The following is an 18,606-nucleotide window of genomic DNA, read 5'->3' on the forward strand; positions in this document are numbered from 1 at the left end:
TGCCTGGGCTGCCGTCTGTGGAAAGAGACGTTGCACACACCTCAAGTCTGGGAACCGCTTCAGAAGCTAGCAAGTTCATCGTTGAGGTCCCAACCTGCTTTCATTCTCACGGATGGTGGTTGCCATCTGACTTTAAAGAGATGGTGGACTAGTTCGTGTTTTCTAAAACATGAGAATGTGAGTTCTCTTGTATACTAAAACAATGATCTAAAAACCAAACTCACCTTGGCACACCGACCTCAGAGCGGCTCGTCAGAGGAAGGGACTGTGCATTGAGACTTGAGCTGACATGGTTGTGATCCTTAGGTAAGCAAATACACTTCTAAGGACACTATTGTTTCCTTGCCATTGCTGTGAACTTTTTGGCAGAAAATGAAAAAAAGAAAAGTTGGGCAGAGGGTGAGAGGAGTGAACTACGAAAAGAAAAGTGATCAAACCTGTAGAACTCACTAACAGCCTTGGCTTCGCACTGAAATGCTGGCCTTTGGCTTTTTTCATGGGGCTCAAAATCATTTTTAAACAGGAACATGACTATATCAATTTTAGAACCATGTTTATCTCTGCCGTAATTACTTTCAAGCTCTTACCAGTAGCACACCTCTATCGCCAAGGCTTGGACCTGATCCTCATTCTTTCTGTCCAGCAGAGGGACTTGCCTCACAAGTCGATTTTCTTGGAGCTCCCCAGAGTGAGAGCGACTGCTGCCCATGACAGAAAACAATGAGAGCCCAAGATTTCTTTGTGGATGCTTGCTCTGCCTGCAGAGTCTGGGCCACGCCCCAGCTTTCCCAAGCCTGAGTTCCAAACAGTGAGGTGGTCATCCGATTACACATAGCGCGCAGCACACTTCCAGCCCTCACTGCCATCCCTGCACATCTTCTCAGGAGCGTTCTTCCAAAGGAGACTTAGTGCTCTCGGGAGGCCTATCTAGATCCCCGGCCACCTGATGCTGAGCTCTGCTGCTGCAACTCACACGCTGTGTTTCCATAAGACTTATCATTGAGGAAATTCATTACTGGTTGTTATGTTTATTTCCTTAAGAACACAAAAGAAACTCCAGTTTATCATAAAAACATGGTAGAGAGGTGGTTTTGTTTTTTTTTTTCACTTAAACACCATTAGGAAATCTGTACTTTAAGAAATAAGCCAAGACAGCTGAGGTCATATTTCAATTGAGATATCATTTACATTTAACAAGTTTGCTAGCCAGACAGATTTGAACAAAGCCTACATTTCTTCACACCCTATCGTTCTTGAAAATTCCCTATGATCCTTTCCAGTCAATCCTACCCTGTCCTCCCACCCTGAAGTCACCGGTCATCAGAAGTTAATGTTGCCTACTCTAGACATGCCTACAAACGCCGTCATGCGGGACACACTTCATTTTCTCTGCTTTCACTGGACAGTGTATTCAGGTTCAGGCATGTTGCTTCATCTGGCAGTAGTTCTTCCATTGCCATCATCGTGTGAAGATGCTCTTCCAATCCTCTGCTCCTAACTTTCAAATCGTCACACAATAACTTACCTTTCCTTTCGTATATAGACTTCTGGATTTCAATGAACAGGATGCATACAGTCCCCCAACTTAGATGACTCTCGGTACTTCCTTTTAGTCAACCCAACCCCAAACTCCTGCCAGTCTTACGTCCGTTCTCCATCACTATAGTCTCACATCACATTTGAATTGTTCACACACACCTGCCTTTTCCAGTCTGCTGTCAGTTTCTCAGAGTAAGAACTGAACCTTATTTATCTTTCTACCTTGAGACACAGCAGAATACTGAGTATGGAACAGGTGCCCATTCAATATCTGAGGGATGAATGAATTCATACCCATATGGCCACGGTGAATACTTTTATCATAAGTCATTGGAAGGAGAGAAGAGAAATACAGAGTTGAAGGAAACCAACATTAACTTTCTTATTTTAAAGAAAGAATTAGGTCATTTTCCCCAAATAATAATGATTGTGTGCTTTTACGAAACGCCAAAGAATGCTGACTGCCAACTGCCACTTGAGAGAATACGGTAAATCATACAAAATGTGTAATCTTTTCAACTCAACAAATGCTGTTACATCGAAAGTATTGCTGCTAGTTAGGTTTAAACATGAACTTTTAAATGAAAATTTGAAACATGCCTCTCTGTCTGTTACCTGTTTCTAAGTCTATTCTAGCATTCTAAAATTCTCCCCTAGAGTCTTAATGTGTTTTCCAGACATTGTTAATGTTGTAAAAATCCCTTCTACTGGAGGGAGAAACTCAATATTCATGCTGCTACTGTTGACAGGCTTCAGTTCTTTACTTTTGTCTAGATCAGTGTCATCTTTACCTACAATCTGTTTAAGTAAAGTCATTATTACTGTAAGCAACACTGGGTTCTTACAGCTCGTGGCTTCCCTTGAGTACATACAGTTCTCTTTAGTTTCAACTTTCTTTTCTTTTTCTTCCTCCTGTGTTTATTGGTGTTTCCTTTCTCATTAATCACAGTGCTGAAGTGACTCTGTATAGCCTTCTTATCCTCTTAATTTCATCCACCAGGACATTATCTTCTACAAACCAAGCCCTTTGCCAGCTCCATGTCACATTTCTCTGAGCAAATAAATTTCCTCCATGTGCTGAGGATATACCCTTGAGCCCTATAGCCTGTTTCCCCTTTTAAAACAGAAATGGGGAAACAGCTGTTTCTTGGTTCCTATAAAGTGTGTTCTGTTTTATAGATCACACTGGACAGCTCTATTTTGAAGTCTTCAATATTACTTGGTTTCGAAATTGTGAATTTCCTGGACTTGAATTCCCCTCACAGTTGGGAAATAATGATTAATTCTACAAGCTGTTTCAGTGTACTGTACAGGCCATAAGGTCTTCCCTATAGTCTGTTTTGGTGGCTACTGAAGAGCTCAACTGGACATAATGCCTTCTCCCATGTAGCACACAAACTTTAACCACTGACTCACACTATGGGGTCAGTTCTTGATGTGTTAGCAAATGTTGATGGAAAATACCTGCCAGATTCTATACTGTTACTTGTATAATATGCACGGATGAAAGGATACCCTGCCCCACCCCCAGTTCAGGGAAGACAGCTATAGTGTGGTGAGTATTCTAATTCACAGCTTCTTAACTGTAGGTTGTAGCCCAATCTAGAGGTGCATAACTACACCCAGGGATTTCAAAAGAACCAAACATGTAATGAATTTGAGGTATCCCTCCCTCCAGTAACTATGAGGTGTGTCTGGTGGTGTACACCCATGCTGCACCTCACAACTTAACTGCATCCTTGGTTTGACTTGGACACTTTGCCCTGCTCATGCCTTCATGCTACCTGAAATAAATGCTGCCTGAAACACTCCTGCTCATATTTGACTCTACTGTATGTTCCAAAGTAGTGTTCCTACTGTAATACCAAGTTTTCTGTCCTCAAAGAAATATAGTGAACAAAGACTTATCAGTTTCCCACCAGCTTCCTCAGCACAGAAGTATCAAGTTAATGTATCTTTGCACCAAATTATTTTAGAATGCTTAATTTTTAACATTCCTCCTTGACTTGCTAATTTTATGCTCTTACAAAATTGTGAAGTGGACAGGATTCCAGCTTCCTAAAATGGCCCTAATCATACTTTTATAATTTTATACTATGTATTTATATGAAGCAGAGTTCTCAGCTACTGATAACTATAAAGTTAAAATAGCAGTCAACTCTGGAAATTGTTGAAGATGTGTGTCTTGCAGTATCAAATATTCAGACAATTTTCATTCTTTGTTTAAAAATACTTCTTTGTCTTGTTTTGTGAAAATGAATGTTTTGCCTGTCTGTGTGTATATATGTGTACCCTGTTCATGTCTAGTGCCTGCAGAGGTCAGAAGAGGGTATCGGATCTCTGAAACTGGAGTCACAGATGGTCATGAGCCACCAAGGGGGTGCTGGGAACTGAACCCAGATCCTCTGCAAGAGCAACAAGTGCTCTTAACCTTGGAGCCATCTCTCTAGTCCCAAAATTTAATTCTTAATATACAAATAAACCAGCACATCCATCTAATTAGTATGCAAATTTGGTTTTGTCTTTAATAAGTGGTGAGAATTATATATACACACCAAAGAATTGTTTTAAAATAAAAATGTTCCTGACATATTATCAGTAAATGCTTCATTTGTATGCCTGTATATACCAATATACCTGCAGCCACATAAAATTTCTCAAGCAAGGCTAAACCTGGTGGCTTAGACTTAGAATTCCAGATACTCAGGAGACTGAGTCAAGGCCTTTCTGGGCCAGGGAATGAGTTCAGAGACAGCCTGGGCATTTAGTGAGACCATGTCTCACAATTAAAAGTGAAAACAAAGTCTGAGAATGTAGTTCATTGGTAGAGGATGCCTAGTGTGTTCAAGTTAAAAAAGAAAATTGAAAAAAGATCGATAGCATTTTAAGTAAGTTTATGACTTTTTCTTGGGCCTATTTACAGCTGTCCTTGACTGAGTATAGCCCAAGGCCTCAAGTTAGGACCCCCCCCCCAATAGATAAAGTTACCTGCTTTGGAATGAGGGAATTTTCCAAGTAGAATTGCAATGAAAATACATGATTATTTGATCTTAATATAGTTTAAATATCTATACATCAAAAATAATTTAAAAATAAAAATGAAACATTTAAAATTTAACTCTGACATTAAAAGACTTCAACAAATAGATACTGAAAACACTGAAATCTCCTTGACAAATGAGCAAAGGTTAAGAATTTCTACTCATGTAAAAATGCACATGACTATTAAAACAAGAAAAATGCTGAGCCTTGCTTCTCATCAAATTAAAATGTGTCGTTTTTACTGGTTGGTAGTATAAAGAATATAATGCCCACTGTTTGCTGGGTTATGATAAGATGGTTAATACTTTGCAATGTTAAACATAAGTTGACTCAAATCTTCTAGGAAATAGAATTTAAGGTTTGTTTGGTTTTTTGTTTTTTTTTTTTGTTTTGTTTTTAATTCATGTCTTGTACAATGTAGTTTCCCTTCTAAAAATCTTTTATGAGAATACAGATAATATTCAAGGAACTAAATGTAGTGGTACACTATCATGAGCAGAAACAGACATGATTGTAACTTTCTACAATGTCAGAATTTATTGGCTAACAATAAACTCATTAGCTGTATCAGTGTTCTCAGCCATGATTTGCTAGGTAGTCCTGATTTCCCTCAGTAGTTGGCCTTTGGAAAATGTAGGTTCCTTGTTTTGATTCTGACTACAAGTATTTAACTCTTAGATCACATCTCTCTCTCTCTCTCTCTCTCTCTCTCTCTCTCTCTCTCTCCCTCCCTCCCTCCCTCCCTCCCTCCCTCCCTCCCTCCCTCCCTCCCTCCGTGTGTGTGTGTGTGTGTGTGTGTGTGTGTGTGTGTGTGTTACAGAATGGCTACAATAGGCCACAGCAGAGTTCAAGGAGTTTCCCAAAGGCCTTCTTGAAGGCAGCAGAAAGCTGATAGAGGTGCAAAGAGGATTTCCATTTCCATGGAGTTACATAACAAACCTTTATCAGTCTGCAGAGTCAAGCCAGAGTTGAGCTGAACTTCCGAGTCAAGTTCAGCTGCCCAGGCAAAGTGCAAAGCCGTGGAGGCCTAGAGGCAAAGTGCAGAACCACTACCAAATAGTCGAATCAGTAGACACAAGCAATTTGAGTAGACCATTTCAGCAGTGGGACTTTAAAATGAGCCTGAAGCCTATTGGACCGTCTAGAGCTCTCAACTGTCTGTCCCCTACCTGTTTTTCACTCACCATAAGTTAAACATAGCATGTAAAATGCAGTGTCTCGGGGCAGTGTATAGCTTTCAAAAGAGACACCATGTGACACAATGTGAAGTGACTTAGAGCTGGACGTAGTCTGATCTCATCAGTCCCAGAATGTGTGACACTGAAGTAGGAGGATCATGAGTTCGAAGCCATCCTGACAACATAAGAGGACCTTTTCTACAAAACAAAACAAAAAACTATTTAGTGGCATAGGAAAATGTTTACATACAATGTTAAAGGGTCAAGTGTTTATATATAGCACATAATTCTAGGTATGTAAAATTGAGTATGTGTATGTGAATACACACACGCTTATGTACACAGAGCGAGAACAAAATGTGGAAGCAAATGCATCAAAATCGAAATTTTGTTTTTTAATCAAACCATCTTTTTATAGTGGGACCAAATTTTTGTTTCTTTTAAATTTTCTATATTTTTTGTAATATCTGTAATTAATATATTATGTTCTTTAAATATATAAAATATTTTTCTTTTATGTTCATTGAGGTTTTATCTGGATGTATGTCTGTGTGAGAGTAGCAGAAACCCTGGGAACTGGAGTTACAGACAGTGCGAGCTGCTGTGTAGGTGCTAGGAATTGAACTCATGACCTCTGGAAGAGCAGCCAGTGCTCTTAACTGTGGAGCCACCTCTCCAGCCTCACATTATGTCCTCACATTGTATTAGGAAAAGTGGTAAACAATGTTATTTAAAATTTCACTAAGTGATTTTTTTATTTACAAGTTCTTTATAAATTTTAATTAATTTTTGAACAAAGAACCCCTCCATCTAACTTGATTTACAAATGGAGTTAGATTTTAGACCATCTTATCTATTCCGTTAGGTTGTTCCATGTTGCTTTATCCAACGCCATCATCAGACCAAGGAAGTGGGGTTCTGGAACATTCTAAATATAAACCCTCTTAGCATGGACTTGACAGTGAGTTGATAGCCTGACGTCCTTAAGACAGTTTAGCAGTAGGAAACTCTAAAGACAAAACAGAAAAGCACATTGTCCTGAGCCCTAAGAAAGGGCCTTTCCTATGGGGAGCATGAGTATTTATGGATTTGCAAGACACGTGAGGGTATGCAGCAAATAATCAGCAGGAGGTCGGAGTCTCTGAGGGAGAGCCAAAGGCAATCCTAACAGAATTGTGCCTTCCATTGTATTCTGTCTCTTCCCTGAGATTAAACATTGTAACACTGGACTGCAAGGCTGACTCCAGACTCCAGTGTCTTCCTTACGAAATTTCTCTTAGGAAAAATTACATAACTTGCAGACCCACATAAAGAGCCATAGTCACCTGTATTTTTTAAGACATTACCCTTTCCTTCAGTGCTTCAACATTCTACCACACTGTGGAAATTTTGACATGGCCATGGTGTATACCTTTCCAAGAGAACTTACCATAAACCAAAAGAGAATCATAATTCACAGCAGTATGACTTCACCAGTCGACAAATGAGAAAACTGTAGCATAAAGTAAGTGATTTGCTCCAAATCATAAAAGTTGGAACTAAAAACCTTAGACTTCCTAGTGTCCTCCCATCACTCCTCTGTCCTGACACCTCTTAAAACAGCCACCCAGAGCTCTGTTCTGGGAGCCATTAGAAGGTGTCCTGCAGAGGCCGGGGAGAAGGCCCAGTCAGTAAAGTGCGCACAATGCAAGCAGGGGAGCCTGAGTTAGATCCCCCACGCCCATGTAAAAAGCCGGGTGTGGTGGCAGAGCCGGGAGGTGTGGACCAAGACAGGAGTTCACGGGCTTCCTAGCATGGCCTCCTCAGTGATCTCAGGTTTGACAGGAGACCCTGTCTCCAAAGAACAGACAGATAACAACAGTCAAGGTGCACCAACAATCTCTGGTGCACTCGTGTGCGCACACACACTCATACTCACACACATGCACAAAACTGTATGCACACAATGATTAATTTATGAGGCATTCTTCAGATATTTATTAGGGAACAGATAGCCCCGAGGATGTTCTCATCACTGTTCCTTCACCTGTGCAGTAGTAACCCGTAGTAACATGCAAATGAGTCCCTGTGGGATACAGACACTAATCAGACGGTGACGACATAAAGCACAGATAAAACAGGGAATAAGGGGAAAGGTCCTGACTTGTTGGTTTGGGGCTTTAGGGAAGAGGGGAACTGATTGCTACATGCGGCACCTTCTCCCTCGGTTAGATGAGTTCTCGTTAAAAATAGCATAAATGGTTATACTAAGCTGTGCTCAAATCCCATAGACACCCATACCACCAGAAAGGAGCTTAATTGACTTTCCAACGTAATGGGGCAATTTATCATGGGTAGAGCTTTGAATCCATACTGCCTGGCTCTAAAGCCTGGCACTCTTGTCATCAACCTTGCCTCAGTTTCCAGCTCTGTAAAGTGGGCAGTAATCACAGTAGCCCCTACTCTTAAGATTCACACGAGGGTTGAATTAATTTGCTTAGAGCATTTGGAAGTGTCTTGTATAAAAATAAGGATTATATAAGAATTGCCATTGTTACTGCTTTCTCATCTAGGAATGGAGAGTTTCTATAGTGCTTCCAGATGCACCAAATATACTAATCAGGTAAACTCTGTGAAAAGAGGCACAGAATGCTACCACTGTCATTCACAGCCTGTTCACCTAGTTCACAGTTCGGCAATTGGAACTAAATGTACAGTTATCTCAGGATAAAGCAGGCTAGAAAGAAACATGAACATGCGGTACTGAAGTTGGATCCATGTCACAAGCCAACTTATCTTTTTTTCCTTAAGTGAAAAAGAAAGTAGGTGGGGGATGCTTTATTGCAGGACAGAAAGAAGTTTTCCCTGGAAAACTGTCGCCCGATTCCTGTATGACCTACTCCCAGTGTTTGTCACAAAGGTAGCCGTTGGTTTGGGGCATTGAAGGCTCTTCCCCCTGCCACTGAGGCCCAGTGGAAGCAGGAGAGTTCAAAGGTGAAGTGAGGATGTTGTGGCCTTGGCATAGACATAGGTTCACGAGGAGTTTTTTTTTCTGTGGGCATTTTAAATAAGGACATTGGGCGAGCAGCAGAGATGGGTCAGTGGCTTAGAGCACATGCTGCTCTTGCAGAGGACCCAAGCTCCCGTTCCAGCACCCACATCAAGTGTTGGCTCAAAGACAGTACATCTATTGGCTCTTCTGGGCTCCACAGGCATCTGTACACATGTAGTGCATGTACAGATAAGTGAGCACACACAGACATAGAAAGTAAACATATGTTTGTTTGTTTGTTTGTTTGTTTGTTTGTTTAGAAAGGGTCCCTCTATGCAGCCCGAGTCCGGGCTTGATAGACTTGGGCTCAGATCTTTGTCCTAGAACTCTGTAGACCAGGCTGGCCTAGAACTCACAGCAATACTATCTGCCTCTGCCTCCCAAGTACTAGGACCAAAGGCATGTGCTACCACGATAGAGTTCATCTTTATTATTTTTTTTAAGAAATACATAGAGTATTACTAAACTAGAGCAGTCAGCCTTTTTAGATAATAAGCAAGATTTAACTCGACTGACTTAAAAGTGGCAGGAGAAACATGAGCATTTCCCCAACTCAGACTTTCTTCAGCCAAGTTCTCTCCGAGGTCCTCTTGTTGGTGTGAACACTCTACCTCTCTCAGAATGTCAGGACCCAGAAAGCAACTTCATCTCATGTGTTGCCATCCTGCTCCACATTCTTGGCTTTAAAGTTTCCTGTGGGAACATGCGGCATATTTTGTAAGCAAAACTCTGAATCTGTTGCTAGGGACATCCCAGACTGAAAATAGAACCATTATTGGAACGTGGAGGAAATTGTGGCTGTTGCCATTAGAAATGGCAAAATAAGTGGGGGAAAGGAATGGCCCCCACTCCCCATTCTGAATCACCCCAAGTTCAAAAGACCAACAGATACTGCGTTCCAGCGTACTGGCTCAGATCTTTGTCCTAAAACATTTCTTCGGTCAGGTCTTTTGGAAGAAGAAGGGACCCTGAGGAACTTAAGAGATAAAGAATCTAGCCCAGTTCTTTGCTGTATATAAGAGAATATCAAGACAATAGAAAAAAATGTAAGAGCCAGTGGGGGTGGAGCACAGAATGGCAAAAGCTATTCCAGCGTGAAGCCTGGTAAATCAGTGTAAACCTTCAGAAGACTTTGGGGGTTCCAATATCCATGACATGACATGGCCAGGCATGGCAAGACTCTTGAACAGCCTGTCCCAGTGGTCGGATGCCATGTGCTGGCTTGATAGACTTGGCCTTGAGTTCCTGGCTCTTCCTCCACCTCCTCCCCCGGGTCTCCATCTCCCCGTGTCTTTCTCCCTCATTTTCTTTTTCTTGGAAAGTTGGAGGTGCCTGCTACTGCCCTAAGACAGCCCTAGGACAGCCTTAATTCTGCTTTCAGGTCTTTCTAACTTAAGGGAAGAGGTAAGATGGTAGGAGGTGATAAGAGATAGTAAAGTTCAAAGATACTATGTTTCCTGAATAACCTGAGTGAGATGCACTTACAGATAAAATGATTCTTGGTTGAGGTGGCCTACATGCCGCAAAGCCTATTCTTCTAGTCACAGTGTATCTGTATTAACTGTCCTATGGATGTACAGAAGCAATTAGAACATGGCACCTCCTTTATCGCACTACCTCTCAGTGAAGTTGACTACCTCTTCTTCTGTAACATGACTCCTCACTGCCTCATCCTCCCCGCCCCTCACTGTGTCCTGCATGGCTGAAGTGTGGGAACGTGTGCTTGCTTAGTGATGCTGGTGGGAGTCTCTTAATGAGCTGGGAACAAGGTTCTTGAAGAGAGTTCTGAGCCCTGGTTCTCCTGGCCAAGTAAAACAATCTGGCTCCAAGGGATGAGTAATTGTAGCAAAACTCTTTAGAGCGTTTAAGGCTCTATATGCAGCATGACTTTTCAGTTTATATGATGTAGCTTTCCCAGAGAACAGCCAAACACTTTTAGAAATACAGAAGAACCCTTACCACTCCCCAGGTGAAAAGAGAGTCAGAACATAGTTATATGGGAGCAATTGAACAGGAAGCCATTAAAAGTCCCTGAACTGTTGTGTGCCAGTATACTTAGGTTGTGTGCAAGTTAAAAAGTTGTTAGAATTACTATTAAAAACTGACAAGTTCAAAATGGAGTGAGGAGATGTTCATATATATGTAAGCGATTAAGAGATAAGTGTTCATAAGTAGAAAAATTCTAAAAAACACAAATTTGCCACCCTCTGGAGACTAAGGCAGGGGCCTTTCGAGGTTTTCAGTAGTTAAGAGCAGTTGTTACTCTTGCAGAGGACCTGGGTTCTTTTTTTAGCACCCACATGGCAGCTCAAAACCACCTGTAACTACAGTTCCAGGGGACCTGATGCCCTCCTCTGACCTCCAAGGGCACCAGGCATGCACATCCTGCCCATTCATATGCAGGCAAAAATCATGCACAATAAATGAATGATTAGATAGATAGGTAGATAGATAGATAGATAGATAGATAGATAGATAGATAGATAAAATAGAGCCCAGAGAGACTTTAAGGCAGGGAGATGGCGAGTTAGAGGCCAGCCTGGTCTGTATAACAAGACCCTGGCTCAAACAAACAAACAAAAATCAAAACAAATTTATCTATGATCATATATAGGTGTTCCTATCAAACAGTTAAAAACTATGCTTTACAAACCTCGAAACCTCTTTTTACTTTTAACTTACATGTAGTAAGTCAGTGTTTTGTAAATGAAGGCTCGTGGCCAAATCCAATAAAAATGTCACTGTAAAGTTCATCAGGACACAACTACTTGCTTTCACTCTACTTTAGACTTCTTATGCACAATAGCAGATTTGAGCAACACCAACAGTGGCCATAAGTGCTGTGCTAACTAGTTCTTATATCAACCTGAAAAAAACTAGGGTCATCTGGGAAGAGGTCAGTTGAGAAAATGCCTCCATCAGGTTGCCCTGTGGGGAAATCTGTGGGGCATTTTCTTAACTAATGGTTGATGTAGGAAGGCCCATCTCACTGTGGGTGGTGCCACTCTGGGCGTATGGTCTTGAGTTGTGTAAGAAAACAAGCTGGTTAAGCCATAAAAGCAAGCCAGTGAGCAGTGTCCCTCCAGGGCCTCCCCTTTAGTTCCTGCCCTAGGTTCCTGCCGCGAGTTCCTGCCCTGGCTTCCTGTTCCTGACTTGAGGAACTGCGACTGTAAGCTGAAATAAATCCCTTTCTCCCCACGTTGCTGTTGATCATAGTGTTTTTATCACAGTGATAAGAAACCATAACCAGCACGACTGCTCTGCACCAATCACCCACTCTCTAGATGATCGTGTACCTCAAGTGTGCAGATTCCTGCGCCAGACAATACGGAAAATAACTTGTGATAAATATGTATGGAATGTATTAGAGTGACTTACAGGCTGTGGTCCAACTATTTTAACAATGGCTGTGTACCAACAGAAAGCTCAAGAATCCAGTTTAGCCCACGAGCCTATATGTCCCAGCTGATCTTCAGTATATGCCAGAATACCAACAGTGAAGGAATGAGCCTGGCAGCAAGAGCCAGCAGGCAAAGAGCAAAAGCGTCCTTCTTCCATGTCCTCTATGTAATCTGCCACCAGAAGGTGTGGCCCAGATTAAAGGTGGATCTTCCCTTCTCAAAAGACCTGGATTAAAAGTGGGTCTTCCTCTGCAAGTGCTTTAATTAAGAAAAATCCCTCACAGTGTACCCAGCTGCTTGGGATTTAGTTAATTCCAGATGTAGTCAAGTTAACAACCAAGGATAGCCATTACAGTAAGAATAGGTTGTGATTTAAATAACATTCTTTCACAAACTTCGAAAGAGCAATTGACTATATGATTTCATTGTCAGCATCCCTCTCAAAGCCTCGATGCTGGGAAATTGGACTTAAGATATTTATATAGAGATAAAGGCAAACGCTGAGAGAAAACTGAGCAACCTTCTGTTTGTAATTGATACTGTTGCCATGGGTCGGAAAAGGACGTTGTCCTTGCCTCCTCTTTCGGAAAAATTCAGCCAATCCCATCTGGCCGTGTGGTTTTTAAACAGTCCTCGGGGAGTTGAAGAAATGCAATCCTGTCTTGGTGCCTCTGCTTCACAGGCTGAATGACCCACTGGGACTGAGTGGGACAGGCCTGGCGTCACCTCACATCCCAGCAGCCCTGAAAAACTGGCTAGCTTGAACTGCTATACTTTTCTTGCACTGTTCTCTTAATGGAAATCACAGAACCACCATCCTTACTTCAGGGGAGCAGCTTCCTCTTTTGGAACCAAAAAAATGTCAGACTAAGGAAACAGCTAATGTGTTCAAGCCACAGTGACAAGATGATCTCATTTTATGTGAAAAGTTTCAAAAGATGAAATAACTTTTGGAATAAGAAGTAACTGAGATTCAGAGTATTTGATTAATAAGATATTTTAAATGTTTCTCATGGGCATAGAGTCTTTTAAGTATGTTACCTATTTTCAACTAGATTAGCCAAATATAGACTGTATTTTGCAGCTAGCAAATTCTAGGGAATCGAGAAACACAGAGTCTAAAGCTTTTCCTCTATTTATGTGTAGGTCATTCTTTTTTTAAAGCTTTTAAAGCTAACAGTAGTATATGAAAATAGTTGTATCACATATTTAATACTTTTAGAGGCAGGCATGGTAGTGCATGTCTTTAATCCCAGTAGTTGGGAGGCAGATGCAGGTAGATTTCTGTGAGTTCAAGGCCAGCCTGGTCTACAAAGCGGGTTCCAGGACAGCCAAGGTTGTCACACAGAGAAACCCTGTCTCGAGGGGAAAAAAAAAAAAAGAAGAAGGAAATTTAACATTTTCATAAGGACTAGGGGCTAGAGAGATGGCTCAGCTGTCATTTACTGCTCTTGCAGATGACATGGGTTCAGTTCTCAGCACCCACGTGACAGCTCATACCATCCAAAACTCCAGTTACAGGATATCTGCCCTTTTTCTAACCTCCTGGGACACCAGACATGCACATGGTGCACATCTATACATGCAGACAAAAAAAACCTTCCTATACATAAAATAAATCTTTAAAAATGTAAATAAGGGATGGTTTTTAATTCCAAACTAACCCTGAGCTGAATACTTTGGACACTTAAGCATATTCTCAAAAAGCGTTTGGCTTAGGTAGATAGGAAACCTAATATGTATTTGATACCATCTCACGTACCATGAGCAGAATAAAATTATGTGCTAATCTACAAGTTGAAGTCTAGAAATCATGTGGTAATTTCAAAGATTGAGCCCCAGTTTCTAGAAGTTGTACTGCCACATCCTTTGGATTTGGTTTTGGTTTGCTTTGGTTTGGTTGGTTTGGGTCTTCTTTGGAAACAGGGTCTCTCTATGTAGTCCTGGCTATCGTGGAACTCACTGTGCAGTGTAGACCAGGCTGGCCTTGAACTCATAAATATCCTTCTTCCTCTGCCTCCTGAATGCTGGGACTGAGTGCATGCACATCGTACCCCCACCCCACCTCTTGTTGGACCATTTCTTAATCACACCGTAGGGGACATTTCAGACTCAAACTATAACACGTAATTAAATGTTCTCTAGTGATCTTTAGTTTTTCAGATTCTAAACAAGACTAGCGTCCGAGTGCTTAAATCAGTTTCCAACTTCGATAATTTCCATTCAAGTCATCTTCTAATGAAAGCCAGGACTACCAAGGTTGCACTGAATGGGAGAGGCGCTCTTTAACTTCTTATCTCCTTTCAGAACCATCAGGTGGTGAGGAAGGAGGAGACCCAGAAATGACGCCGCAGGACACCGCTCCAGCTCCTGAGCCAGCAAACAAAACCAGACAGGTGACAGTCACTGTGAGCATGTGTAACCAGCCATGCTACAGAATTTTCTTGACTCTAACATCAACTGCTGCTGGGGTTGAGGGAAGCTTTTACTCTCTCTGCCTCTCAAAAGGCCATGTTTTCCTAACTGTAAACCAGTGAGGCCTGGCTTCCCGGGTGTTTTTTCTAATGTATTGCAGGGGCCGGAGAGCTGTGTCTGTGGGGACACCACTGCTGTCACTGTCACTTCTCAGTGGGTGCCCGTACATAGCATTAAGTTGGGTGAACTCCTTGATGTGGCTTCACCTGTCCGTCACTTCTATGGAAAGGCCTGTGACAGTATCCACCCAGCTAAGGGATCACTTTTATCCTTTGCTGACAACAGCTATAGGTACTATATGAGCTATATGCCAGTCTTCCGTGGGGAAAGTTGACTTGTGTGTGGGTCCTATCATGGCATCCATCCACAAGGCCACAATCGAAAGCAGGCTTCACAACAGCACCCAGGGTGTCGTGCCAGAGGCTTTAGCTGTTTCCATGTGTGGTGGTTTGAATAGGCTCATACATTTGAATGCCCAGTCCCTGTGATAGCGACTCTCTCAGATGGCAGTATTTGAGAGAGATTAGGGGGCACATGGCCTTGTTATAGGAAGCGTGTCCTGGGGGTGGGCATTGAGGTTTCAAAAGCCCAAACCAGTCCCAGTCTCTGTCTCTCTGTCTTGTCTCTCTGTCCACCTCCCACCTCTCTCTTTCCTTCCCTCCCTCCCTCCCCACCCTGCAGCTTATGGATCAGGATATAGCTTTCAGTTAAAGCACCAGCACTTGCCTGCCTGCTACAATGTTTTCTGCCATGATGATCATGGACTAAACCTCTGAAACTGTGAGCAAGCCCCCAATTAAATGCTTCCTTTCATAAGAGTTGCCTTGGTCATGGTGTCTCTTCACAGCAATAGGACACTCAGTAAGACACCATCCCATGTTGTCCTCCTGTGACCAGACTTTACATGAGCCCAATGAGCAGCCTCTAGTAGCACCTGAGGGCAACTGGCTCATACTTTGGCAAGGGCATCTGCTTCCTGATTTCCAGGAGAAATCAATGGGCTATTGGCTTCCATGTGGAAAACTGCCAGGGGTTCTGATTCCTGCTGGACTCTGGTATGTATTTCCTTTTACATCTGTTGTTCTCATGATGGCCAACTCAGAACCTGACAGCTTTCCTTTTCCCGTTAGGTAAGTCATAAATTGAAGTCTCTAAGTGCAGTCCAACTGTTGGTATGTGTTATCCCAGGCCAACTCTCAGCAATTACTACTACCCATATTGCTCTGTAATCAGCACACTGGCTACTTTTGCCTTCTCCTTTTTCTGTCCATGTGGTGTCTGTGATCACTTGCATTGCTATAGCCACCCATTCCTGTTTTGTGCTCCTACTCATACAATCCATCTAACAGGCATCTGCAGAGATGAGTGATCTCCTCTCTAATACTGCATGTAGCTTAGCTCAGAGGGACTAGCTTAGTGACTTGAAAGGACACTGGCCCCAATACAACCTGCATGGCATTGGTGACAGAGCTCGTAGACTCTACACCACATTGATAGATAGATATAGATATATAGATAGATATATGCATGCCACCATCGTAGGATTTGATTCTGTGCCATCTCAGAAAAAGCCTTTGCCACAGGCCTTCAATCCGAACCTTACTTGGATCAGCTGGTCTTATAGTCACCAAGGTGGGGCCAGTGGTGGATTCTTCCTGTTGTAATGTCTGTAGAGAGCCAGCAGTTGCTTCCCTAGCATTGTCTCCTGAGTTCCTGCCCCTGCCCGTGCCTGAGATTAGAAGCCTATTGGAACCATTTGCTCTGGTTGTTTTCCACAGCTCCTTATGTAGCTTTCTGAGTGTCTGGTAACCTCTCACATGGAAGGACATTGGCAATAGGACATACAGATGTGTGCCTGTCCTAGAAGGACCTTAACCTGCTCAAAAGCCTCTTGAGCATTTGTATCACAGCCCCACAGAGTACCTCTCGTTATTGAGTTTTCAGAGGATGGGAAATTGGGGCAAGGAGGGGTATGAAGTATTACACAAGCCCCAAGAATAGCTGCAGCTCTTTTACATTTACAGGCACACACAGGCTGTGGTAAGACTCTTTTTTTCTAGTAATTTTGTCAGGTATCATACACTTGTTATCAGACAGTAATAATCCCCAGACTCTCAGAGCTGTGCCTGGCCTTTGCACGGGTGTGGATTCATCTCCTATTCTTTTAGGTATGTACACGTCTTTTAAATGCTATTCTAAACCTGTGAAATACTCAAAGGTTCACATTATGTCACTGTATTAGTTACTTTTCTGTTGCTGTGATAAAATACTATGAATGAGGCAACTTATAAGAAATGTGTTTATTTCGGCTTAAGGTTCCAGAGAGCTAGAATCCATATGTCAGGGCAGAGCAGCAGGCAGGCATGGCAGCTAGAGTCAGATGCTAAGAGCTTCCATCTCTAACCACAAGCACAAAGTATAGAGAAAGAGCACTGGGAATGTCAGGAGGCTTTTAAACCCCAAGGCTCGCCACTGTGACACACTTTCTCCATCAAAGCCACACCTCCTACACTTCTCCCAACAGTGGCACCAACTGGGTACCAGTTGTTCGAATGCCAAACCTGCAGGGGGCATTTTATTCAAACCACTGTAGTCCCTCCCTCTCCTCACAGCTGGACCAGCTCTCCTGGCTAGCATCAGTGGAGAGAATGCTGTGTATTACCCTAAGAGTTGCAGGTGATAAGACAATCCAGGAAACCTTGCTGAAACCACACACTCAGATCTGATCCTTTGTATTTTGCATTTAATTTTCCTTTTGTAAATTCTTAGACTCTTTTCTTTATCCACAATTATTCTAAATTCCACAATGATGCTCCACAGTGTGAAGTTCTCATTGTACCATTCTTCTGAGGAGCTTTTGTTCTAAAAGGTTTCCTTTAGTCCTAGAAGGGCATTCTCCAATTATTGTTCTTTTGCACGTTTTTTCCTTACTATTTGATATTACTTCTTTTTCAGTAATGTTTTTTGGCTCCCATATCGGGGACTTTTATTTAAATATCTAGTTAACCTTAGCTTTGTTTGTATTGAAGAACAATCCTCTTTTTTAAAAAAAAACAAAAAAAAAAACTCAATTTAGAGCATTTTTTTATTAGTGTAACTATTGGGAAGATGATAGTCACAAACTTTATTTTTAAAACCCCCAAATGTCACTTTCTTTCAGCATTTTTCTTGCCATTCATGTTTTTCTAAGATTCAGTAGTCTATCTAGAGCCAAGTGTGGTGATATACGCCTCTAATCCCAGTGCTTGGGAGATTGAGAAAGGAAAATCTTGTGTTCTGGGCCAGTCTGAGCTACACCACTGGACCCTATCTCAAGAAAAGGAAAAAGGGTAATAGTGCACAAGTATGCCATGGCAGTGGGAAATGGTGGAAAACCACAAGCTCTGTGCTTTCCCTTGCTAGACATCCTCATCTGCCCAGAGAATGGCCCATTGGCAGGAAGGACCAGGGAAAGGAAGCAGTAATGGGATGTTTGCTTGGCTTCCTGGGTAGGAGATTAGAACAGATTGAGAATGGGGTGAGGAGACAATTTGTTCTAGCTGTAAACTTTCTTGGACCCCTTCAAGTACTGGGCTTCTTCACAGCCCATCAGGTCAGTCTCATTCAATGTTAGTTTCCACCTCCACCCAGCCTGAACCACTTTCCATTTTCTCCATTTTCCAAAATAGGGTTGAAATTTTTGCACCAAAGTTGTCTCTTCTAGTGTCTTGGGCTTTATAGGTGTATACTTTTCCAACCTTCTTCATTTTGAGATTGGTTTGCTGTGAGAAGCAGTCTTCAAGCATGTAGTATTTAATACTTAAGAAATTGAGAATTAATTGTGTCATAAATGCTTAAAAGCTGTGTTTAGCCAGGTATGATAGTGCACGCCTTTACTCCCAGTACCTGGGAGGTAGAGGCAGGAGGATCTCTGTGAGACTGAGGACAGCCTGGACTACAG

At 42.2% G+C, this 18,606-nt stretch overlaps 1 protein-coding gene across 1 annotated transcript in view; it reads left to right on the forward strand.

Moving 5' to 3' along the window:
- The window catches only part of Cmss1 (cms1 ribosomal small subunit homolog), a 322,789-nt gene that overhangs the window by 283,343 nt on the left and 20,840 nt on the right, over positions 1–18,606 (forward strand). The window contains exon 2 of the mRNA XM_059277572.1: positions 14,499–14,587. Within this exon, the coding sequence (XP_059133555.1) occupies positions 14,499–14,587 (89 nt within the window). The remainder of the gene's footprint in view (positions 1–14,498; positions 14,588–18,606) is intronic.

Source organism: Peromyscus eremicus, chromosome 12 (genome assembly GCF_949786415.1).
Source record: "Peromyscus eremicus chromosome 12, PerEre_H2_v1, whole genome shotgun sequence".
NCBI classification, from domain to species: Eukaryota; Metazoa; Chordata; class Mammalia; order Rodentia; family Cricetidae; genus Peromyscus; species Peromyscus eremicus.